Source organism: Coregonus clupeaformis, unplaced genomic scaffold (genome assembly GCF_020615455.1).
Source record: "Coregonus clupeaformis isolate EN_2021a unplaced genomic scaffold, ASM2061545v1 scaf0073, whole genome shotgun sequence".
NCBI lineage: Eukaryota > Metazoa > Chordata > Actinopteri > Salmoniformes > Salmonidae > Coregonus > Coregonus clupeaformis.
In genome coordinates, this window is record NW_025533528.1 from 565438 (window position 1) to 592728 (window position 27291).

The following is a 27291-nucleotide window of genomic DNA, read 5'->3' on the forward strand; positions in this document are numbered from 1 at the left end:
GTATAATTCATTTAGCCTAATGTCAGTTTCATTGAAGACTTTTCCCCATAAAAAGTACTACACGAGGGAGTTCCATAACTTCCATTTCAAATGTCCAGTCGGGCAGCCCCCGAGACCCAAGAACTGAGCATGCATAAAGCGCTTCGCTTGATACCGTTTTCTTTAAGCAGTCAACATTAGAATGCAGTTTAAACCACATCCGAGCGGATTTATGTAATGCGCTCCAGTGCGCCAATGTCGTTTTCCAGTGCTTTGTCTGCATTATTTATTAATGTGAATCAGTTCTAGCGTATTAATATGTTTTATGGAAACAGGTTTGGAAATAACTATCTCCATAATGACAATCTAAATAGCCTACCTACAACTGGTAAAAAGCTGTCACAACTTGCGCGCGTGCTGCTCTCTCTCCTCTCGCTCACGTGACTCAGTCAATCGCTGAAGTGCGCTCTCAACACACACACACTCACTCCTCCCCACCACTCACTCAATCAGCAACAGCCTGCCTCACTGGCTGACAGTCAGCAACAGATCACAGTGAAATATATATATTTTTTAAGAGAAATGCCTTAGCGGCCGCGGTGCAACTTAGAAATAGCCCAAAAACCCACAACCAATACATTTTCACCCGCGACATTGTTTTCAAAGTAGCCCAATTTGCCACGAAAACCGCAAACATGGCAACACTGCTCCTGTGTCACTCGATCACCCTACGGCCCCTCCCCCACCGACTAGAGCCGCACCACTCTCTCCCTCCTGTCGGCTTTATCAGCTTCCGTTAATTATGTAGCTTAAAACATGTATTTTCTTCTGCTTCCCTCACTCGGATCGGATCAAACCGTGTCTGGATCCACCCAGGTCTATACGGAACGGTCTAGTTGTCCTCGGATCGGATCATTTATGCATATTAGTTCAGGTGATAAAGCCCCAGGTCCAACTTTTTGGAGGCATGAAGACCTCTGGTGCAATTCCCCTGGGAGGATTGGCTGAGGTCTGCAACAGTGGCCCCTCCTCCCTGATGGGCAGCATTGTGAGGTCACCTCATAACTATGGCTCTGCTAATTAATGAAGAGAACCAGGGTGCTGAGTGAAGTGTCTGTGTGTTCACGTTTGCGCATGCACACTTGTGCAAGTGTGTGTATGTGTCAGTCTGTCTGGATGGTAAGTGGCTCCCCCTAATTGGCGAGTGCCTCTTCAAAAGTTCAATACCATTTCAGCTGAGCCTTGGAGTGCCAAGGAGGACACCAGGGCACACACACACACACACTAGGCACACACACACACACTAGGCACACACATAAACACACTAGGCACACCTGAGGACTGTCCATTCTAGGAAAGAAGAAAGAAAGCGAGCAAAGGGGGAAAAGGGAGAGAGAGACCAAGAGGAGGGGCAGATAGAGAGACAGACTGACAAACATACAGAGAGATGGAGAGGTTGGATTTTCAGGTTGAGTGCTTCACCATTAAAAGCAGCCATCTGTTGATGGGAGCCGAAGAGGCAGAGAAGAGAAGAGAAGATGGAACTCTGTCTCTGCTCTCCCAAATACTGCAATCTGCCACCACCTCCAACCTACCAGAAAAAGGGGAGAAGGGGGAAGTGCGAGGGAGTGAGTTAAAGAGAGGGGGAGAGAGAGAAGAGGCACGGGGGGGTTCTGTCTGTTCTCCCAAAGACTGAAAGACTGCAATCTGACACCAACATCAGAGAGAGAGAGAGTTGGCCACACCCCACAGGAATCAGAATTGGAATATAATTTGAATTGAAGGAAGTATAATTTAATTCAAGCAATTCAAAGCCATTCAACCGAGACATGAAACATGAAAGTCTCATTCATTTGAAAAATCGGACACTTATTAATGCTAAGAATACTACACACACCATTTCAAATATTTGTTTGAGTATAACTCAAAGATGTCAAACAGTATTTTTCATTGTCAAAATACATTTATTTGTTTCTTATATTTAAAACATTGAGGGAATTATGAATTATTATAGACAACCCACATTTCCTTACAATATTTAGAGACCACTGTAATTATTTAAAGTAGTTTTAGGGAAAGATCGAAATGTTGTGGGGGGAGGGGCTGGTCCAACTAAAGGTGTCATTTAAAAAAAATGCACCCCCCTCCCCAACGTTAAACATATTTTCACATGACCTTCCCCTTGTACTGTAAAATAAATGGAACATCCTCCCCCCTCATAGAATTAACTCAGATAATGTTTACGACAACAAATAACAATAACTGTAGCAACCCTGTGATTATAAACGTGGATATCGACTTTGCCACTTCAGCATGCTTTTGTGGCACAGTCGATGCCACGCAGGGCTACGGGCCAAAAGGTTGAGAGTTCACAGACCACCACGGACGAGCTCAGTCGCCCTGCCTGTTTCATTACACTACAATCAGAGCCGGCTGCAGACAATGATCAGCTAAGGGGAAATCAGATTTCCAACATTTTGATGCCATATTTATAATTATTTAAATATATGCAACGAATTTTCCACCAACAGGTTTCTGTGCCAATGCACCACAAAACCAATAAAAAAGCATACTGACTTCGGGCACTTCAATATCATGGTTTGCGTTTTCAACACCACAATAAAGTCAGGGACTTGTCCATTGTGGTCCCTATTGTTTTACATAAATACATATACAATTACATAGATACAGACACATTCCGGAGATAGAGGCGAAAAAATGCTCAACCTCCAGATGAGTATGAGGGGGGAGTTTAATTACAATTCTTACAAGCTTGTTTGGCTGGAGGAAGAAGTCTTTACGATGTCTATAGCTAGGTTTCCATCCAATTGGCAACAGATTGTCATGTGAATATTCTGAAATCTTCATAAAAACAATATGCCATTTCAGAGTTTCCTTTAGTAAAGTTTGGGGCCGGACAACATGACAGGGAAGATTTTAATTTACCAGACATTTGAGAAATTTCACGGACATCCATATGCATTCAAATCCAACATGGCGCAGCCAGCGCCATCAATAAACGAGGGATGTTGGCCAAATGAGCCACATTTTACGTGTCCTTAAAAACAGCCTATAACAAACAATTTTTTTTTTTTTTGGGGGGGCTACTTTCATAAAAAAATAATTGTTGACCGCACGGTTCAGCTGTCAGAGATTTGAGCACTGAATGTATCAGGGAGTTGCATGCATAGGCCTATAGGCTTAGGTGTCCACTGTATGTAATGTGGACACCTGCTCATCGAACATCTCATTCCAAAATCATGGGCATTAATATGGAGTAGGCCCCCCCTTTGCTGCTATAACAGCCTCCACTCTTTTGGGAAGGCTTTCCACTAGATTTTGGAACATTGCTACGGGGAGTTGCTTCCATTCAGCCACAAGAGCATTAGTGAGGTTGGCAATTAGGCCTGGCTCGCAGTCTGCATTCCAATTAATCCCAAAGGTGTTTGATGGGGTTGAGGTCAGGGCTCTGTGCAGGGCAGTCAAGTTATTCCACACTGATTTCGACAAACCATTTCTGTATGGACCTCGCTTTGTGCACGTGGGCATTGTTATGCTGAAACAGGAAAGGGCCTTCTCCAAACAGTTGCCACAAAGTTGTAGCACAGAATCGTCTAGAATGTTATTGTATGCTGTAGCGTTAAGATTTCCCTTTACAGCTGGCACTATGCATTGGGGCAGGTAGCGTTTTCCTGGCATCCACCAAACCCAGATTCGTCCGTCAGACTGCCGGATAGTGAAGCGTGATTCATCACTGCAGAAAACGCGTTTCCACTGCTCCAGAGTCCAATCGTGGCGAGCTTTACATCACTCCAGCCGACTCTTGGCATTGCGCATGGTGAGCTTAGGCTTGTGTGCGGCTGCTCGGCCATGGAAACTCATTTCATGAAGCTCCCGACGAACAGTTCCTGTCCTGACGTTGCTTCTAGAGGCAGTTTGGAACTCGTTAGTGAGTGTTGGCACCGAGGATAGATTATTTTTACGCACTACGTGCAGGGGGACCTTGCGTGCGCTGCAGGATTTTAATCCATAACGGCATAGTGTGTTACTAATGGTTTTCTTTGAGAATGTGGTCCCAGCTCTCTTCAGGTCATTGACCAGGTCCTGCCGTGTAGTTCTGGGCTGATCCCTCACCTTCCTCATGATCATTGATGCCCCACGAGGTGAGATCTTGCATGGAGCCCCAGACCGAGGGTGATTGACCGTCATCTTGAACTTCTTCCATTTTCTAATAATTGCGCCAACAGTTGTTGCCTTCTTACCAAGCTGCTTGCCTATTGTCCTGTAGCCCATCCCAGCCTTGTGCAGGTCTACAATTGTATCCCTGATGTCCTTACACAGCTCTCTGGTCTTGGCCATTGTGGAGAGGTTGGAGTCTGTTTGATTGAGTGTGTGGACAGGTGTATTTTATACAGGTAACGAGTTCAAACAGGTGCAGTTAATACAGGTAATGAGTGGAGAACAGGAGGGCTTCTTAAAGAAAAACTAACAGGTCTGTGAGAGCCGGAATTCTTACTGGTTGGTAGGTGATCAAATACTTATGTCATGCAATAAAATGCAAATTAATTACTTAAAAATCATACAATGTGATTTTCTGGATTTTTGTGTACCTATGATAAAAATTACAGACCTCTACATGCTTTGTAAGTAGGAATACCTGCAAAATCAGCAGTGTATCAAATACTTGAAGAAATACAAAATAACTGTCAATCTCCCTCGGCCTGGGGCTCCATGCAAGATCTCACCTCGTGGAGTTGCAATGATCATGAGAATGGTGAGGAATCAGCCCAGAACTACACGGGAGGATCTTGTCAATGATCTCAAGGCAGTTGGGACCATAGTCACCAAAAAAACAATTGGTAACACACTACGCCGTGAAGGAGTGAAATCCTGCAGTGCCTGCAAGGTCCCCCTGCTCAAGAAAGCACATATACAGGCCCATCTGAAGTTTGCCAATGAACATCTGAATGATTCAGAGGAGAACTGGGTAAAACTGTTGTGGTCAGATGAGACCAAAATGGAGCTCTTTGGCATCAACTCAACTCGCCGTGTTTGGAGGAGGAGGAATGCTGCCCATGACCGCAAGAACACCATCCCAACTGTTAAACATGGAGGTGGAAACATTATGCTTTGGGGGTGTTTTTCTGCTAAGGGGACAGGACAACTTCACCGCATCAAAGGGACGATGGACGGGGCCATGTACCATCAAATCTTGGGTTAGAACCTCCTTCCCTCAACCAGGGCATTGAAAATGGGTTGTGGATGGATATTCCTGCATGACAATGACCCAAAACACACGGCCAAGGCAACAAAGGAGTGGCTCAAGAAGAAGCACATAAAGGTCCTGGAGTGGCCTAGCCAGTCTCCAGACGTTAATCCCATAGAAAATCTGTGGAGGGAGCTGAAGGTTTGAGTTGCCAAACGTCAGCCTCGAAACCTTAATGACTTGGAGAAGATCTGCAAAGAGGAGTGGGACAAAATCCCTCCTGAGATGTGTGCAAACCTGGTGGCCAACTACAAGAAACTTCTGACCTCTGTGATTGCCAACAAGGGTTTTGCCACCAATTACTAAGTCATGTTTTGCAGAGGGGTCAAATACTTATTTCCCTCATTAAAATGCAAATACATTTATAACATTTTTGACATGCGTTTTTCTGGATTTTTTTGTTGTTATTCTGTCTCTCACTGTTCAAATAAACCTACCATTAAAATTATAGACTGGTCATGTCTTTGTCAGTGGGCAAACGTACAAAATCAGCAGGGGATCAAATACTTTTTTCCCTTACTGTATATATATATATATATATATATATATATATATATATATATATATATATATATATATATACAGTGGGGAGAACAAGTATTTGATACACTGCTGATTTTGCAGGTATTCCTACTTACAAAGCATGTAGACGTCTGTAATTTTTATCATAGGTACACAAAAATCCAGAAAATCACATTGTATGATTTTTAAGTAATTAATTTGCATTTCTGCAAAGGGGACAGGACGACTGCACCGTATTGAGTGGAGGATGGATGGGGCCATGTATTGCGAGATCTTGGCCAACAACCTCCTTCCCTCAGTAAGAGCATTGAAGATGGGTCGTGGCTGGGTCTTCCAGCATGACAACGACCCGAAACACACAGCCAGGGCAACTAAGGAGTGGCTCTGTAAGAAGCATCTCAAGGTCCTGGAGTGGCCTAGCCAGTCTCCAGAACTGAACCCAATAGAAAATCTTTGGAGGGAGCTGAAAGTCCGTATTGCCCAGCAACAGCCCCGAAACCTGAAGGATCTGGAGAAGGTCTGTATGGAGGAGTGGGCCAAAATCCCTGTTGCAGTGTGTGCAGACCTGGTCAAGACCTACGGGAAACGTATGATCTCTGTAATTGTAAAGAAAGGTTTCTGTACCAAATATTAAGTTCTGCTTTTCTGATGTATCAAATACTTATGTCATGCAATAAAATGCAAATTAATTACTTAAAAATCATACAATGTGATTTTCTGGATTTTCTGGATTTGATACATCAGGTGAAGTGTACCTATGATAAAAATTACAGACCTCTACATGCTTTGTAAGTAGGAATACCTGCAATATATATATATATATATATATATATATATATATATATATATATATATATATATATATATATATATATAATTTATATAATGCCTATATAATGCCTATATAAAGGAAGAGAAGCTTAGGCTTAACCCCCGAGATATAGAGATATGCCGGTGGCATGCTACGACACCGACATGTATTTCATTATGTCAGATGGCTGCTGCGTCTGCTATACACATTTAGACATACAGAAGGAGGGTAATTCATAGATTTTTGATCCGAATATTTTGTATAAAAATAAGCATTATATTGTTAGATTATAGGAGTAACTCTGGTAGGCCTGAAACAGTCTTCCTCACCTCAAGTTCAACAGTCGGAGTCAGTTGGAGCACCGGGGTGCACTGCCTTCATATCATAGGCCTGCAGTAGCTAATGCTAAATGATAGCCACACCATACCAATCCTTCACAAACGTTTCTAAACTTTATTAGGGTAATATCAAAAGTAAGTCAAGACATTGTTTATAGGGACAATACGAGCAGAAGAGCAAATGTAAACCAGTGAAAAAACAGCTTGACAACCGTCCCCTATTTTGGACCACCCCTCCCCCCAGTAAATTTCGATCTGTTCCATAGGAGTTTACGTTTTTAAAATGTAATGTTTCAACCAGATGCTACATGGCATTGGTAACCATACATGATATCATCATAAACATTTGTATAGTGATGTGTAGAATAAATAAGCCATTTCAATTTAATGTAATTTAATTCTACTTTCTTTAATTCAAATTCAATTCAAATTATGCTTCCTGTGGGGTGTGACCAATGCAATTGAAATTCAAGAATTCAATTGGAATTAAAGATCACAACCCTGATATACAGTACATACATACACAGAGGAGCGCTTTCATGCTCGCTCTGTCTCCTCTCTCTTTCTCTCTACTCTTCACTTAAAACAAAGTTGCTATTTATAGTCAATCAGTACATTTTCTCTCCCTCCCTCCGTGTCTGCCTTCCTCCCCATCTGTCTCCCTCCCAGCTCACCTTTCTCTATATCCCTCTCTCTTCATCCTCTCTCACACTCAAATCACCAAGTCGGAAAGAGTTAAGGACTCTTGCTCTCCTCTTCTCCCACCCCTCCCTTTTCTCAGTCCCCTACATTCAGATGCCCCCATCTCCTTTTATCTGCCTCTCTCTCTCTCTCTCTCTCTCTCTCTCTCTCTCTCTCTCAATTTCAATAAGGTTTATTGGCATGACGTAACAATGTACATATGTTTACAATATTAACATAATTAAAATAATAATAATTCATATTGTCAACGGGACAATCAGTAACAACAATAATCAAGGGTAAAAATAACCATGCAATGGACAATAACAATGGCATAGAGGACATGTGCAGGTTGGTTGGTCTGTCAGACACTGTCCCTCATTTTATGGCAGGCAGCAATGTAGTGCGCTGCCAACCCACAGTTCTCTGCATCTTCCCCTAACAGGACAGGTAGCCTATTCTCATCAGAGAGGTCTTTCAATAAGGGTTTCAAATTTGGGGAAATGACACTCTCTAATTGTTTTATATTTTTAACATTTTGTCAGGAAATGCAACTCTGTCTCAGGTTCTGCTGTGGTGCAATGGTTGCACAGCCTTTCCTCTACAGGTAGCCAGGTTTTCCTGTGTCTAACCTTCTCAATGGCAAGGCTGTGCTCACTGAGCCTGTACTTTGTCAAGGTTTTTCTAAGGTTTTGATCAGTAACCATGGTCAAATAGTTTGCCATGGTGTACTGTCGATTTAGGGCCAGATAGCACTGCATTTTGCTTTGTGCTTGTGTTTGCCAATAGGTAATGTAGTTTTGTTTTGACTGTGTTATAATTTGGTTTATTCTGATTAATTGGATGTTCTGGTCCTGAGGCTTCAGTGTGTTAGTAAAACAGGTTTGTGAACTTAGCCCCAGGACCAGCTGGATGAGGGGACTCTTTTTTTCCCCCTCAGCTCTTGGCATTCCAGGGCTTGGTAATGATACGAGAGGGGGTCAATGTATTTTAGATGTTTCTAAAACTTAATTGCTATTTTTTGAGTTTTGATTATTAGTGGATTTTGGCATAATTCTGCCCTGCATGCATTGTTTGTAGTTTTCCTCTGACATGTAGGAGAATCTTACAGAATCTCTCTCTCTCTCTCTCTCTATCTCTACTGGTGTTAAGAGCCTTCTGAAGGGGGCCGAGGGGCCACCCAGGCTCCTATTACAATCATGACTGGAAGACAATGGAGTCAGAACAGACATCACCAGGGTGTATGTGGGTGTGTGTATGAACCTATTTTAGGCTAAGAGGTTTGTGTTGGTTTACAAACTGTACAAATGGACATTGAGAAAGCTTGAGAAAGTAAAATGTGCATAGTACTTCGCAACAACTAGGTGCAGTTCTAACAAATGTCCACACAGGTGCATTGTTACTCCAATACTTGAAGTAGCAGCAGGGTTGATGTTGCAGCCTATTTCTTTAGTTATTGTCCAGTTTTTGTTTTTATCAATACCTATTTACTTATGTATTTATCTAAATAAAGCGTAGGCTAGTAAATGTTCAAATAATTCATATACTATCTTTAACATTTTACACAATTAGGAAGATTGGTAGATAGTAAGTATTAGGACAAATCTGAAAAATGCTTGATTTCCAGAAGAATTGTATTGAATCGAATTTTCCCTCTCACTTTAATTTATTTTCTTTTTTTAAATCTAGAGATCTCTGACCATTCTTGATAGAAAATGCTGCCCTATAACCCTATCTAGTTGCCTTGTTATCCCTTTTGATTATAACCTTTTTTTAATGTAAACTTAAACCACTTTTGAAAATGTCATTTTTGAAGATATTCTGTTTATCACTTATTCTGTTTTATTTGGTTCACCCTAGCCCTAGCAATCTCAATCAATGGCTCTGGTTTGCCCTGGTAAGCACTTGCTTTTCTCAGACAAGTGACAGTTTAATCTACTGTGGCTGCTCTCTCTTTGTAGAGTTAATTTGATTAATTAAAGAATAGCCTACTTTTTAAAGTATGCCTAAGCGTTGCTTGAATCTATGAGACTGCTGTTCTAATTTTGAATAGACTAGGCCTACTAATGAAAACATAAACACGTATACTTGGCTTTAGGAAGTGCATGAGCAGCATGCATTGTATCAAGGACGGAACATTTTCCTGCAGCTGCGTATTTATTGGTCCGCACGTCTGGAGTCGCAAATGGGATCATGAGCGGCTGAAAGGTGTTTGAGTATGAACAGAAAATAATTTTCACAAGTGGATGATTACTTCTGCCTCATGTTACTCCCGGAGAATGGCCCAGATTTTCAGATCCGCATTCACGAGGCTCCCAACCTGGACTGGAGGCCTTTTCTTAAAGGGCAGCCCCTGTCCTCTTTACAAAGTGTTTTCACAATCTATGGAGTTCCCCTTTCCACTCTCCCATATCCCACATGCGTTATTCCACAGTGTTTGAGTTCCATGAATTGGTGATTGATTATGGAGCTTCCAGATTTTAATAATTCGCTTTCTGACCATGGTAAAGTTTTCCAAGGGAAGAGACTCAGAGAAAACATTTGCTTGGTTGTGTCATGGCCTAAATTATTATCAATCACAAAGCAATATGCTTCTACAATTTGGCCTATCACAGTTGGTATTTGCAATTCATAAAAATAAATGAGGCCTACCCTTTGTCACAATATTTGCAGCATAAACCTCATTCAAATGTTGTAGACCTATCATTTCTCACTGTGCCGGTAATAATGTATTTTTTATAAGAACACGTCTTATGTTCTCAGTGAAAGATGAAATAGTAGTCTATATTCTTGGAAATAATTTTGTAAAAGAGCTGCTCAATATTAGATTTTTAGATTTAACCTACAGCCTCTCGGTCACCTTGTAATCACATGTTTAATAGGCCTAGTTTTAAGGTATTACAATTCCTATATTAATCTGGACATCTTGTCATTTTTAGATGCAACTTGTGTTTTATATTTGATAAATAATATATTAAAATTGAATTTATATTGAATTGAATTTGCTTTGGGTTAATGATTCTTCAAATCTATAATCCCAACAGTGGTAAATTAATTTGACTTCCAGCTTCACAGTAATAAAACACAGTTAACATTAGATGTTTAAATTAAGATTCTTAATATTTCTGTATTTTTAGGTACCTTTATGCATTGGGACAGAGAGTTTGGAAACGTTGGAAAAGAAGATATTTCGTTCTTGTCCAGGTAGGCTAAATGTCATGATTCATTGACACTTTATTGAGAATAATACAATATTTTAAGGTCTACTTGCCTAATGTGTAACTTCTAACAGATTTTTTTCCGTTAAATGTTTATTTTTTTACCCTCCTTTGCACTTCATACACAAACCTTTATTAGTGTTTTCATAAAAATGTTGAATTAACTGTTCTAATATGTTATGGCACTTAACAGTTTTTGTTATTGCTGCATATTGTTGTGGCTTTAATTGACAGATTTGAAATCATGAAGCAACACATGTTGACCATGGAGAGAAATATGCAGCAATCTATAAAAGGCAGATGAAAAACTGTTGTGTAATGCAAGGATATTTTCTGGAAATTAGAACCTCATTTACTATCTCACCTGATTCCCATATTTAAAAAACATAGCGTAATATTTGTTTTTAATCATTATAATGCCATTTTATACAGAGTGTGTGAACCCTTGTTAACTGTTGCAGGTCAGCCAATACACCTTTGCAATGTGCAGCTACAGAGAGAAGAAGTCTGAGCCCCATGAACTGATGCAGCTAGAAGGCTACACTGTGGACTACTCCGACCCCCAGCCTGGTACGCAAGCACGCATGCAAGTACACACGCAAGCACGCACGCAAGCACGTACGCAAGCACGCACGCAAGCACGCACGCACGCACGCAAGCACGCACGCAAGCACGTAGGCACGCACGCACACACGCACGCACACACAGGTAACTCACTTGTTACAACACTCACACTAACGCTGTGTTAAGACACTATACCATACTTTATTTATCCATCCATCTTGTCTCTTATGTTATGACCATCTCCACCACATTCTCTCTCTCTCTCTCTCTCTCTCTCTCTCTCTCTCTCTCTCTCTCTCTCTCTCTCTCTCTCTCTCTCAGGTCTCCAGGGTGGTCGAGTGTTCTTCAGTGCGGTCAAGGAGGGTGACTTGGTCGTGTTTGCCAATGATGACGAGCAGGACCGAATGCTGTGGGTTCAGGCCGTGTACCGCGCTACTGGCCAATCATACAAACCAATTCCACCCACCCAGAACCAGAACTGCAGAGCAGGGAACTCCCAGCCATACGCACCAATCTCACTGCTCAGTAGGTTCACTTCAACAGCATTTATTCCTTTATTCTTGAAAAATAAGATCATATAAATGGTAATTTGGCTGACATTTTTGCCTTACAATTAACCAATGTTCAGTTTACAGTTGACATTAAATATATTGACTCCCAGTATCTAAAATAAGTTTAAATTGAAAAAAAACGTTGGTGTTCACACAAGTATTTGATTGATTTAATGACACAGGACCAAGAATAAAAAAATCTAAACTGAAATTGAGATGTTCCACTTCAAAGTAAAAAATGGCCTGGACTAAATGATTCAATATTAAAATGAATTTGGTTGGAGGCAAGTTATCTTGTTTACTGTGTAATTTATCTCTCCTGTGGAAAGTTGCAGGTGTATACAGGGTAAGAATAGCCATTCAACCAGTTTTGAAAAGAGAAAACAGGACATTCTGCTCCATTGCAGTCCATTGTAAAGTTCAAGGGTGATAATATATTTGACCGCATCTGTATGCAATGAGTGATTGAACAAATTCAAACAGATGAATGTCTAACCTACTCACTTGACTGGAGAGGAGAGGAGAGTCTATGGCAAGGCAAAGTGTTCAGTGCTATAGCCAGAGATAGGACATTGATCGACTGAGCTATCGCTGGAACACACACACACACCAGCGGGGGGCTGATTTAGCATGTTAGCATGTGCTTGTCGTGCCGCTGTGTGTGTGGCAACACACTTTTCTCCCATCAGTCGAGAGAGAGAGAGAGTGTTTTCTTACACCAGAATCATTTTGATAATTCAAATGCACGTACGTTCATGGGGTTTACGTACGGTGAGTCTGTTATGTAATTTTATATAGGATTTTATTTAACTTGTTAGCATTATGCTACGGAAATTGAAGGGCTCGTTGAAATTGCTCTTTAACTGGGAACAACTCAAAGTGCTAAGTGTTGTTATGATTGAGTGTGTGTGTGTGTGTGTGTGTGTGTGTGTGCAGTCCCCTCTAATGATTGTGTCTCAGAGCTGTCTCTACACGCACCCTGGAGGAATTTTCCTGTAGCGTGATTTAAAGGTTAAACAACGAGCTAATAATCACACGCACACACACACACACAGAGTAAAAGTACATTGCATACCAGTCTTCCTTGTCATCTCTCGTACCCCTCCTCTCAGACACACACACACACAAACATACACACAGGCACGACATAGGTTTTTTGCAACATGGTTGTTTTTGAAGGTCAGCGTTATCCTCAAGGAGATTTGAGCCCATTAGAGAATACCAGCTTCCTACACCATTAATAATATCCTTGCGTTGCCGTCAAAGGCTGCATTTGAGCATTGGTTTCAGTAATTTAACAGTCTAAGATACTGACTGTAGTAAACATGTTTTTGTTTCGCTGGCCTTCAATCATTCACTCATTGTTTGAATGAAACAACACCATTTTAATATGTATAGTCAGACGTTATTGACCGGGATTGAATGTTGTGTGGAGATGTTATCGGTATATATGTTTACGTCATAAAAAGGCCATGCTGACCATATAGATAGTATAACATTTGATAAAAAGTGTTCTACCACTTTTGTTGTATGCATGAAGGTAGTTTTAACGGATTGTCATTTCCAATAATGTATTGTAAACTTAGTAGAGATGTTGCTCCTGACTCGCAAATCTTTTCCCTTCCATGATTCACTGATTTGTGACACATCCATCACCTTCATCACGCTGATCTCTGTCAAGGTTCTTGTCAGTTTCTGTTTTGAAAAGCAGGTGTTTGAAGTTTAGTACTAAAGTCCAACCTGTCTCATAGTTTTAGCCGCTGTCATATTATAAATGACAGCCAAGTCTACCAGGACAGCTGAGACCTCTGAGCAGAGTTCTACTTAAGGTGTGTGTGTGTGTGTGGCGGGGAGCGATGCTGAGACTCCAATACCCTGTCCGTCCGCATCTGTCTCTCCCCTCAGTGCCCATGCCCGGTTTGCTCAAACAAATCAAATCAATCCGCCTGGTGTACCTGAGACGTTAACGCTCGGTGTCTCTCTCCGCCCACGTCGATAACCTGTCATCATCGGATCTGCCACCTCACTGGGAGATATGCCACATGGATATGACTGCTGCCGTGACAACACTGATGGGGCTTCAAAGAGAGGGATATGAAGAGAATGAGCGCCAACCCGTTGCACCTCCCCCTGTATCCATATCCTCTTCCCTAGTCCCACACCAGGCGTAAGGGATATACTCCTTCAGCTACGATTCAATAACTCCAGACACTCACACAACAGTACATACCTCCTTCAAGCTGTCTAGCCACATAAACCCAACACACACGCCAACATTCCCCCACACACACACACATAATACACACACTCTAACTGACCCGACTCCAACACTCCCTGTCTAGAGACACACACAAACACACATTCTAACATCCCCCCTCCCCTCATCTACAGATAATACTGTAGCTGGAAGTTAAAGATGACACAGATCAATAGGATTTCTCCTAGTGACTGGATAAGTTAACATCACGCCTCCTTCTGCTGCCCCTAAATCAATACTGTCTCTCCCTCCCCGTCTCATCCTCAGCTTTAATCTATATCCCTTTGTCTCGTATTCTTTAGAATCTTCTTGTTCCTACCTTTCTCCGCACCTTACCCCAAATTACATTAAGGACACTCTGCATTTGGGGTAACGAATGTAAAATGACCTACATCAGAATTAAAGAAAAAGGGGGCCAAGGGAGCCAAAGGGCAGGAGTACATAAAAAGAAAGTGAAAGAAAGAAAGAAAGAAAGAAAGAAAGAAAGAAAGAAAGAAAGAAAGAAAGAAAGAAAGAAAGAAAGAAAGAAAGAAAGAAAGAAAGAAAGAAAGAAAGGAGAGAGCTTCGATTCCGAGTTGATTGTGGGGATTGCACTTCTGCTGCCTTTTTTTACAAAAGCGACAGAGGAAGGCAAAAGGGGAGACACAAATGTCTGAGAGAGCGCTTGCAGGCAAAGCACTGGGCTTTTCTCGGTTCATGCAAGAGTTATGGATGAACCAGAAATGGCAGCGTTAATAAAAAGCAATCACTACTGCTTGTCTCGGGTGTGAAGCCGCGGCCATCGGAGGCGTGGGGGCAAAGATTATTTTCTCTACAGCCTTGGTCTTTTGTGGGGCCATGTGTCATGTGAAGAAAAGTCGGTCCCAAATGTATTTCTACAATATGGGAAAAGAGAGAGTGTTAGGCTTTTCATGAGGGTTGCTCATTCTGCTCGACACCAGCCATTAACTGGGACGAGTCTGAATGGACTAGAAATGAACCTGGGCACACGCAGGGCTGTCGTATCTGCCCTCGTCCTCTCTTTAGCACTTTCACCATCTCCCTTTTTCCTTTCAGTGTTTTTTATTTATTAATTTCTCTGACCTGGCATGGCCTCATTGCATCTAGATGTTTATGGATGGTATGTGCGTTGTGTTATTTCCTGCTCTCTCCCTTCTTCCCTGTCCATTCACTGGCTCTTTGTGTGACATGAAAAATATCCAGCCTTAGAGACAGACAACGAGATGTAGGACACAAACACACACAAACACATACATACACTGGCTCTATGTAGGAACAGTCATTAGGAAGGTTACTGAAAAGGTGACCCTTTAGTTTCAAGGTCAAGGCTTATCCATCACTGACCAAATGACTTACCTTTGTTCAAGTGATGCTTTACCAAGACTAAGAATGTCAGTGTCGTGACGAGACGCGTTACATGCTTGTGTTTGTGTCACAGTTTTTCCTCACATACTCTCGCTTGATGCAAGAGTTTCTGTCAGTTTCTCGTATTTACAGCTGAAATTTGGAAACTGGATTTCACAGAGTATCTCAAGCCAATGGAGGTGGGAACTAATAACCAAAGCAGTGAAAACTGACGATGCCAATGCAGTCGAATAGAATTCCCTCCTTTTTACACTCCCGTTTCACAGTTGTACTCAAAGGTGTGAATTGCTGTGCGCAGATGTTCCATCATTCTGTCTGCCTGTATGTTGGGATTTGATTTGAACGGGAGGAGTCTGTGCTACCGGGGATTGCAAAGTTGTACTCCATTGTTCAGTAAAATGATCTATTTTCATTGATGGAGATGCAGGATGGAATGGATTTGTTTGGTCAACCGTTTCGCTAAAGCTCTTATACTCATTCGGACTCTCACCCTCTCTCTGTCTGCTTTTACTCTCTCTTTCTCTCACACTCTCACTCACTCTCTTTCTTTCTCTCTCCCGCTCTCTCAGGTCTGGATCACTCTCAGAGGCAGGGGGTAGAGGAGCTGATCTCTGCGGTGCCCTGTCAGTTCGACCACACCGTCTTGTTCCCAATGCTGCAGAAACAGACCCTACAGCACCGAATGAATGACTCCTTCTCCTGCCTGGTAAGAGAGAGAGGGGCAGAGTAAGATTGTCCTTAATTCAATGTTTATTTGTCTATATGCCGGACATTTCTGAAAGAAAGGAGACAGGTCTCCCATTTTGGGAGGCGGAGAGAAAGGCTCTACTAGGCCTAGCTTTAGGACTCTGCGTGCAGCAAGAATCTCATTCCTTGGGGGTTTGGGAACTCTCACACTCAACGAAGGGGGATAAACGGTGCTAATCAATACTTCCCAAGTAGAAACATGACCCTCAGGACAACTGCTGGGCCATATGTACAATAGTGGTCAATTCCCTTTAAATCCCAGGGAATTCAGGAATTGAGCTATACGCAGATTTTGAATGTGAAATGTAATAGTGTAAATAGGCCATCTTTCAGATTCAAAATCAGATCCAAGCCCTTTATATACTGCTGTTGAGATTGAGATTAAAGAGAGTTTATGAGCGTATGGTCAGCTAACGATTCCTCATTCAACTCAGACTAATGAGGGATGAGCTCCCTCCACACTGACACCTGTGCTTCTTTTATTTCCTACCTGACTCATAAGGACTTCCCTTTATCTTTCACGAGAAGCTAGTAATTAGACTTATATAGTCAACCTCAACCCCCCTGTGTCTTTGCCATGTGAATGCCTTTGTTAATGACGAGGGCTTTGTGTATGAACTTGTAGTCCCCGTTGAAACCACATTCAGAATGACAAGGTCTTGGGACAGGAACGTCTGTTAAGAAGTTGATGGTAAATCAGATTTGGGTTTTCAAACTTCAGAAACTCAGATTTCTTTGAAGGTTGTGGTACTTATGGAGTTTTCAAATGCCCAGGATGTTGTTGGTTTTATTTGAAATGTGAATAGAATCCTACTGTACATCAACACTTTGATACATCAAACAGTGTGGCTGCTATGTCCTGTCATCGAACAGCAGATGAACCAAGCAGAATCTTGGACTATAGCCAACCTGGAGTATACACACACATGTAGGTCTTTAGAAAAAGTCTGGATGGGTCTCAGGACATAAAAGAATCCTGTGGTCAAGCTTGAACATATACTGACCACTAAACTGGATATTATGTGTAAAACTATATTTAGCGTTTCATTGTCTGCGTGTTTGTAAAGGACACCCTTGAAAAGTATGTGAGTCATGTTAAAAGGGTTAAGGTTTAAGCTTGTGACATCCCCCCATACATACACACACACACACACACACACACACACACACACAAACAAACACATGCATGAAGACTCTCTAATACACACTACTAAGATTCTTCCTCATCATTGTGAAAGTGTTGCCAAACTAGTAGCTGGAATGGCCAGTCATGCTGAAACTTAATGTAAGTATTCAGACATACACACACACACACACGCACACACACCCTCCTCTCACTACAACACACCTCCTCCTTAGCCCTAACAAAGCAATTAAGATCATTTTAATTAGAAATATCACAGCTGACGAATAGCTCTTAATTGCTTTACGCTAGTCACATGAAAGAAAATACACTTGAATGAGGCCTTGAGAACAATGCTCAGAAAACAATATGCTCTGTCAAAACCTCTGTATTCACATACAGTGCCTTCAGAAAGTATTCATACCCCTTAACTTATTACACATTTTTGTTGTGTTACAGCCTGAATTCAAAATTGATTAAATAATTTTTTCCCCCCTCACCCATCTACACACAATACCTCATAATTACAGCTGTGAATCTTTCTGGGTAAGTCTCTTAGAGCTTTGCACACCTGGATTTTCCAATATTTGCCCATTTATTATTTTCTAAATGTTTCAAGATCTGTCAAATTGGTTGAGGATCATTGCTAGACAACCATTTTCAAGTCTTCCAAGCCAAAACCACAAATTCCTTTAATTTACAGTGTTAAATGACATTTACATTTACGTCATTTAGCAGACACTCTTATCCAGAGCGACTTACAAATTGGTGCATTCACCTTATAGCCAGTGGGATAACCACTTTACAATATTTATTTATTTTTAAATATTTTTTTTTGGGGTGGGGCAAGGGGGGATTACTTTATCCTATCCCAGGTATTCCTTAAAGAGGTGGGGTTTCAAGTGTCTCCGGAAGGTGGTGAGTGACTCCGCTGTCCTGGCGTCGTGAGGGAGCTTGTTCCACCATTGGGGTGCCAGAGCAGCGAACAGTTTTGGCCCCCCTACCTGTGCTTCCGCAGAGGTAGGGGGGCCAGCAGGCCAGAGGTGGATGAACGCAATGCCCTCGTTTGGGTGTAGGGACTGATCAGAGCCTGAAGGTACGGAGGTGCCGTTCCCCTCACAGCTCCGTAGGCAAGCACCATGGTCTTGTAGCAGATGCGAGCTTCAACTGGAAGCCAGTGGAGTGTGCGGAGGAGCGGGGTGACGTGAGAGAACTTGGGAAGGTTGAACACCAGACGGGCTGCGGCATTCTGGATGAGTTGTAGGGGTTAAATAACACTAATATGTGAGAACCAAATTTTTTGTGAACTAATGTTTCATTTTGGCATTATAATAAGGTTGGTAGCAACATGGAAAATCATTGTGGAAATCTGTTGCAGCTCAAGTCGACTACAAAATCCACAATGCAATGCTCTCTATGGGCTGGCTGGCTAGCTAGCTAGGAAACGTAGCTACCACAATAATAACAAAGACAATTTCAGCATGTAACGTAGCTAATTAGCTGTAAAATTGCCTAAACAAACTGCACTATCAATTTAGGAGTCTACAATCTCACCATGTTCAACCTGCAGATCGATATGCCTCACAGTGTGGAGTCTAACATTCGCAACGGCAGATATACTTTTGAGGAGATCGGAAATGCTATGACAATGGACCGCGCAGTGCATTCAGGGCGATTCTGGGACAAGGAGCACTCTCCTTCAAAGAGTGAATGGGAGTCTATTGGACGCTAGCTCAAAAACCCAACATTAGCACGAATTTCGTCAACAAGAAGTACAACATTACAAATCCTTTCTGAGATAACTAATTTGCTATCTGTATTATCGTATAGCTTTGGAATCTTGACATTACGTACTTTCGAGGAAAGTAGGCACGTTTCTAATTTTTTTACATTTGACATTTTGCAGACGCTCTGATCCAGAGTGACTTACAGGAGCAATTAGGGTTAAGTGCCTTGCTCAACGGCACAATGACAGATTTTTCACCTAGCCAGCTGGAGGATTCGAACCGGCAACCTTTTGGTTACTGGCCCAATGCTCTTAACCACTAGGCTACATGCTTCACTTCTGGTCCTCTGTAGCTCAGCTGGTAGAGCACGGCGCTTGTAACGCCAAGGTAGTGGGTTCGATCCCCGGGACCACCCATACAAAAATAAAAATAAAAATGTACGCACGCATGACTGTAAGTCGCTTTGGATTAAAGCGTCTGCTAAATGGCATATTATATATCATATTATTCTCAGTGCATTCGGAAAGTATTTACATTTACATTTTAGTCATTTAGCAGACGCTCTTATCCAGAGCGACTTACAGTTAGTGAATACATACTTTTTATACTGGCCCCCCGTGGGAATCGAACCCACAACCCTGGCGTTGCAAACGCCATGCTCTATCAACTGAGCTACATCCCTGCCGGCCATTCCCTCCCCTACCCTGGACCAATTGTGCGCCGCCCATGAGTCTCCCGGTCGCGGCCGGCTGCGACAGAGCCTGGATTCGAACCAGGATCTCTAGTGGCACAGTTAGCACTGCGATGCAGTGCCTTAGACCACTGCGCCACTCAGACCCCTTGAATTTTTACACATGTTGTTACATTACAGCCTTATTCTAAAACATTGTTTTTTATTCCTCATCAATCTACACACAATACCCCATAATGACCAAGCAAAAACATTTTTTTGAAATTTTTGTACATTTATCAAAATACAAATAAACTGAAATATCACATTTACATAAGTCACCTTTACTCAATACTTTGTTGAAACACCTTTGGCAGTGATTACAGCCTTGAGTCTTCTTGGGTATGACGCTACAAGCTTGGCACACATTCTTCTCATTGGCACACCTTCTTCTTCTCACACATTCTTCTCTACAGATCCTCTCAAGCTCTGTCATCTCCAGAGATGTTCAATCAGATTCAAGTCCGGGCTCTGGCTGGGCCACTCAAGGATATTCCGAGACTTGTCCCGAAACCACTCTTGCGTTGTCTTGGCTGTGTGCTTAGGGTTGTTGTCCTGTTTGAAGGTGAAGCTTTGCCCCAGTCTGAGGTTCTGAGCGTTCTGGAGCAGGTTTTCATCAAGGATCTCTCTGTACTTTGCTCTGTTCATCTTTCCATCGATCCTGACTAGTCTCCCAGTCCCTGCCGCTGAAAAACATCCCCACAGCATGATGCTGCCACTACCATATTTCACCGTAGGGATGGTGCCAGGTTTCCTCCAGACGTGACGCTTGGCATAAAGGCCAAAGAGTTCAATCTTGGTTTCATCAGACCAGATAATCTTGTTTCTCATGGTCTGAGAGTCCTTTAGGTGCCTTTTGGGAAACTCCAAGCTGGCTGTCATGTACAGTGGGGAGAACAAGTATTTGATACACTGCCGATTTTGCAGGTTTTCCTACTTACAAAGCATGTAGAGGTCTGTAATTTTTATCATAGGTACACTTCAACTGTGAGAGACGGAATCTAAAACAAAAATCCAGAAAATCACATTGTATGATTTTTAAGTAATTCATTTGCATTTTATTGCATGACATAAGTATTTGATACATCAGAAAAGCAGAACTTTATATTTGGTACAGAAACCTTTGTTTGCTATTACAGAGATCATCGTTTCCTGTAGGTCTTGACCAGGTTTGCACACACACTGCAGCAGGGATTTTGGCCCACTCCTCCATACAGACCTTCTCCAGATCCTTCAGGTTTCGGGGCTGTCGCTGGGCAATATGGACTTTCAGCTCCCCTCGAAAGATGTTCTATTGGGTTCAGGTCTGCAGACTGGCTAGAGCCACTCCAGGACCTTGAGATGCTTCTTACGGAGCCACTCCTTAGTTGCCCTGGCTGTGTGTTTGGGTCGTTGTCATGCTGGAAGACCCAGCCACGACCCATCTTCAATGCTCTTACTGAGGGAAGGAGGTTGTTGGCCAAGATCTCGCGATACATGGCCCCATCCATCCTCCCCCTCAATACGGTGCAGTCGTCCTGTCCCCTTTGCAGAAAAGCATCCCCAAAGAATGATGTTTCCACCTCAATGCTTCACGGTTGGGATGGTGTTCTTGGGGTTGTACTCATCCTTCTTCTTCCTCCAAACACGGCGAGTGGAGTTTAGACCAAAAAGCTCTATTTTTGTCTCATCAGACCACATGACCTTCTCCTATTCCTCCACTGGATCATCCAGATGGTCATTGGCAAACTTCAGACGGGCCTGGACATGCGCTGGCTTGAGCAGGGGGACCTTGCATTCGCTGCAGGATTTTAATCCATGACGGCGTAGTGTGTTACTAATGGTTTTCTTTGAGACTGTGGTCCCAGCTCTCTTCAGGTCATTGACCAGGTCATGCCGTGTAGTTCTGGGCTGATCCCTCACCTTCCTCATGATCATTGATGCCCCACGAGGTGAGATCTTGCATGGAGCCCCAGACCGAGGGTGATTGACCGTCATCTTGAACTTCTTCCATTTTCTAATAATTGTGCCAACAGTTGTTGCCTTCTCACCAAGCTGCTTGCCTATTGTCCTGTAGCCCATCCCAGCCTTGTGCAGGTCTAAAATTTTATCACTGATGTCTTTACACAGCTCTCTGGTCTTGGCCATTGTGGAGAGGTTGGAGTCTGTTTGATTGAGTGTGTGGACAGGTGTCTTTTATACAGGTAACGAGTTCAAACAGGTGCAGTTAATACAGGTAATGAGTGGAGAACAGGAGGGCTTCTTAAAGAAAAACGAACAGGTCTGTGAGAGCCAGAATTCTTACTGGTTGGTAGGTGATCAAATACTTATGTCATGCAATAAAATGCAAATTAATTACTTAAAAATCATACAGTGTGATTTTCTGGATTTTTGTTTTAGATTCCGTCTCTCACAGTTGAAGTGTACCTAGGATAAAAAATTACAGACCTCTACATGCTTTGTAAGTAGGAAAACCTGCAAAATCGACAGTGTATCAAATACTTGTTCTCCCCACTGTACCTTTTTCTGAGCAGTGGCTTCCGTCTGGCTACTCTACCATAAAGGCCTGATTGGTGGAGTAGAGATGGTTGTCCTTCTGGAAGGTTCTCCCATCTCCACAGAGGAACTCTGGAGCTCTGTCAGAGTGACCATCAGGTTCTTGGTCACCTCCCTGACCAAGGCCCTTCTCCTCCAATTGCTCAGTTTGGCCGAGCGGCCAGCTCTAGGAAGAGTCTTGGTAGTTCCAATCTTCTTCCATTTAAGAATGATGGAGGCCACTGTGTTCTTGGGACCTTCAGTGCTTCAGACATTTTTTGGTACCCTTCCCCAGATCTGTGCCTCGACACAATCCTGTCTCAGAGCTCTACGGATAATTCCTTCGACCTCATGGCTTGGTTTTTGCTCTGACATGCACTGTCAACTGTGGGACTGTATATAGACAGGTGTGTGCCTTTCCAAATCATGTCCAATCAATTGCATTTACCACATGTGGACTCCAATCAATTGTAGAAACATCTCAAGGATGATCAATGGAAACAGGATGCACCTGAGCTCAATTTCGAGTCTCATAGCAAAGGGTCTTAATACTTATGTAAATAAGGTATTTATATTTTGTATTTTTAATACATTCTAAAAACCTGTTTTCGCTTTGTCATTATGGGGTATTGTGTGTAGATTGATTTTGGAGAAAAAAAAGTGTTTTAATACATTTTAGAATAAGGCTGTAACGTAACAAAATGTGGAAGAAGTCAAGGGGTCCGAATACTTTCCGAATGCACTGTATACACTCACTTTGAGATGGGATTGCGTGACGATTAGCTTAGCAACCGCGTGACGCAGCATGACAACATGAACGCAATTGGTCGACATTCTGCTGGGTGGAGCGTTATACGTTCCTTCATTCATTGGATTCCTATCTCCTTTCTATAATATCTCTGGCAACAACACCATACAATTCACCCTGGACTAAAGAGAGAAATGTGCTAGATCCTCGAGGTAGGAATATCACAAAAATATGATCAAGGGCTCATTCGAGAGAAGACATCCTCCCGAGTTATGACATCGGCCAGTATTGAAATCTGACATGTATGATAGACAATTTCGAGATCTAAAAGTCATTTTCCTATTAACTTCCAGTGTAGTGAGAGCGACTTTATAATAATAATAATAAAAATATGCCATTTAGCAGACGCTTTTATCCAAAGCGACTTACAGTCATGCGTGCATAAAAATTTTTATGTGTATGGGTGGTCCCGGGGATCGAACCCACTACCTTGGCGTTACAAGCGCCGTGCTCTACCAGCTGAGCTACAGAGGACCACACGGTGCTATGTCATGTCGGCCGGATTTCTGCCTGCTCGAATGCCAATAACTCAGATACACATGAAAAAAAAACATGAAATGGCCCAGGGAATCGATAGAATATCACTCAGAGATGCACAAAAACAATATAACATTCAAAATGGGTGAACCTTTCCTTTAAGTCAAAACTGTAAGTCGGCCACTCAGGAACATTCACTGTCTTCTTGGTAAGCAACTCCAGTGTAGATTTGACCTTGTGTTTTAGGTTATTGTCCTGCTGAAAGGTGAATTAATCTCCCAGTGTCTGGTGGAAAGCAGACTGAACCAGGTTTTCCTCTAGGATTTTGCCTGTGCTTAGCTCTATTCCGTTTAATTTTTATCCTGAAAAACTCCCCAGTCCTTAATGATTATGAGCATACCCATAACATGATGCAGCCACCACTATGCTTGAAAATATGGAGAGTGGTACTCAGTAATGTGTTGTATTGGATTCGCCAGAAACATAACACTTTCTTTGTATTCAGGACAAAAAGTGAATTGCTTTGCCACATTTTTTGCAGTATTACTTTAGTGACTTGTTGCAAACAGGATGCATGTTTTGGAATATTTGTATTCTGTACAGGCTTCCATCTTTTCACTCTGTCAAAGGTTAGTATTGTGGAGTAACTACAATGTTGTTGATCCATCTTGAGTTTTGTCCTATCCTAGCCATTAAACTCCGTAACTGTTTTAAAGTCACTATTGGCCTCATGGTGAAATCCCTGAGCGGTTTCCTTCCTCTCTGGCAACTGAGGATCCCTGTATTTTTGTAGTGACTGGGTGTATTGATACACCATCCAAAGTGTAATGATTAATTACTTCACCATTTTGTTATTTTTTATTTATTTAACCTTTATTTAACTAGGCAAGTCAGTTAAGAAGAAACCCGGAAGACGCTGGGCCAATTGTGCGCTGCCCTATGGGACTCCCAATCACAGCCAGTTGTGATACAGCCTGGAATCGAACCAGGGGGTCTGTAGTGACACCTCAAGCACTGAGATGCAGTGCCTTAGACCGCTGTGCCATTCAGGAGCAATAGGGATATTCAATGTGTGTTTTGTTTTTGTTTTTTTACCTATCTACAAATAGGTGGCATTCTTTGCGAAGCATTGGAAAACCTCCCTGGTCTTTTTAGTTGAATCTGTGTTTGAAATTCACTGTTCGACTGATGGACCTTACAGATGTGTGGGTTAGAGAGATGAGGTAGTCATTAAAAAATAATGTTAAAAACTATTATTGCACACAGAGTGAGTCCATGTAACTTTTATGTGACTTATTAAGCTAATATTTACTCCTGAATGTATTTAGGCTTGCAATAAGAAAGGGGTTGAATACTTATTGACTCCAGACATTTCAGCTTTTCATTTTTTATGAATTTGTAACGAACATTTAAAAACATATTTCCGGGGTATTGTGTCTGGGCCAGTGACAAAAAAATATAAATTTAATCAATTTTAAATTCACGCTGTAATGGAACAACATTTGGAAAAGGTCAAGGGGTGTGAACACTTTCTGAGAGCGCTGTAAGTCAACTGTAGCTGTCATAATGTAAATTAGCAGTTCATCATCCAGTGACATGAAACAGTCTTTAGAAAACTGATTACATACATGTAGTGAAGTATTTGATTTTGAAGTAAAGTAATGATTAAAGTAAGGTCACCAGGTTAGGTTTTTCAAAAAGTGACACGACAACTTTAATTCTAGCTGGTTCCATTTTGCGAGGGGTCACATTTACAAGAGCTATGACACAGAGTTGACCAACACCGGCCTAGCAGATCCCCTGTCGCTCAGCACACAGGAACCATGTTCGTTAGAGATAGTCAGCTCGTTAATAGCTAATTGAGCGGTCAGTGCCAAGACTTGAGTGGGCCATCTGTTTGTCACAGTGGAACATCTTGTCAAATGCTGCCAGGCTGCAGAGCGCTCAGCTGTATTCTTTTTGTAGTGTTATATATATATATATATATATATATATATATATATATATATGAGAGAGAGAGAGAGAGAGAGAGAGAGAGAGAGAGAGAGAGAGAGAGAGAGAGAGAGAGAGAGAGAGAGAGAGAGAGAGAGAGAGAGAGAGAGAGAGAGAGAGAGAGAGAGAGAGAGAGAGAGAGAGAGAGAATTGGAGAGGTAGGAGTTACAGAGCGAAAAAAAAAAAAGGAAATGAGAGAAAGAATGCTAAAAAGGAAATGTGTGGTGAATGCCTCCTTGTCAGTCAGGTCATATCCAACTGTCTTAGTGGAGCCCGTTTTTATTGACTGTACAAAGAGTCTGCCAGTACATTAAGACATGAAGGAATCCTATTGTATCCCAGTCCCAATCAGGATGGCTCAAGGTTGCTAATATTTGCAGTATGAGGAAGACCGAGAATTGGAGCCCTTTATCATTTGTATCCATCGGCATGTTGTTGTTTCTGACTCAAAATCGGAAGAACATTTTAAATATTTATTCAGCCTTCCATGTAAAAGTATATCAAGAGCAATATTAATGTGGAAATAGAAGCTAGCCAGACTCAGACAGGGGGCACAGTATTGCGCATGTCTGGGTCGCTCCCAGGTCAACCGTCGCCACCCAAAGAGTCTTGGTTGCTATGCCAGGGATCTATTGGCGTTGTCGTGGGCGACTGCTCAGTGGAGGTGCTAATTTGTTAATATTCCTTCCGAGAGGCGTCTTAATTAGGTTTGTAAGATTCATGCCTAATTTAGTTATTATGCGCGGAATGAATGAACTAATGAATGTTCCAGGATTTCAGATCACTCCACGCTTCCTATTTCACGCGTGACATTTTTTGCCTGTGAATTAATTGTTGGTGGTTAACCTTGCGCTCCTTTGTTTAATTGTTGGAAAAAGTCTGGGATTTTTTCTTTAAAGGAAAATTCCACCCAAAACCACAAATTCTTATAATTTACAGTGTTAAATAACACTCATATGAGAACAAACATTTTTGTGAACAAATGTTTAGTTTTGTCATTATAATAAGGTTGGTAGCAACATGTGAAAATCTGTTGCGACTCAAGTCAACTACAAAACCCACAATGCAATGCTCTCTCTATGGGCTGGCTGGCTAGCTAGCTACACACAATAATACCAATATCAGCATGTGAAGTAGCTAGTTAACTGTAATATCGCCTAAACAAACTGCACTATCAATTTAGTCTAGAATCTCATCATGTTCAACCTGCAGAACGATATGCCTCGCAGAGTGGAGTCTGCCATTCGCAACGGCACCATGCAATGCACCCTAGACTGAAGAGGCAGGCAAATAGGAGAAATGGGGTGGACCCTCTGCTAAATTACAAATTTCTCAAGGTAGGAATATCGCAAAAATATGATCAATGGCCAGTATTGAAATCTGACATGTATGATAGACGTTTTTGCAATCTAAATGTCGTATTCCTATTAACTTCCAGTGTAGTGAGAGCGGCTTTATCGCAATGCTACGTCATACCTGCCAAATTTCTGCCTGCTTGAACGGCAATAGCGCTGATACACATGAAAACATGAAATTACCTTGGGAATCGATAGAACATCGCTCAGAGATGCACAAAAACAATATAACATTCAAAATGGGTGAATCTGCAGAGGGTTGTATC

At 42.0% G+C, this 27291-nt stretch overlaps 1 protein-coding gene across 2 annotated transcripts in view; it reads left to right on the top strand.

Moving 5' to 3' along the window:
• LOC121532035 (calcium-dependent secretion activator 2) overlaps positions 1 to 27291 on the top strand; it is a 236643-nt gene that overhangs the window by 117184 nt on the left and 92168 nt on the right. For both annotated transcript variants that reach the window (XM_041837679.2, XM_041837680.2), the window contains exons 9-12: positions 10735 to 10801; positions 11277 to 11385; positions 11701 to 11904; positions 16122 to 16258. In XM_041837679.2, coding sequence (XP_041693613.2) covers positions 10735 to 10801; positions 11277 to 11385; positions 11701 to 11904; positions 16122 to 16258 — 517 coding nt within the window. The remainder of the gene's footprint in view (positions 1 to 10734; positions 10802 to 11276; positions 11386 to 11700; positions 11905 to 16121; positions 16259 to 27291) is intronic.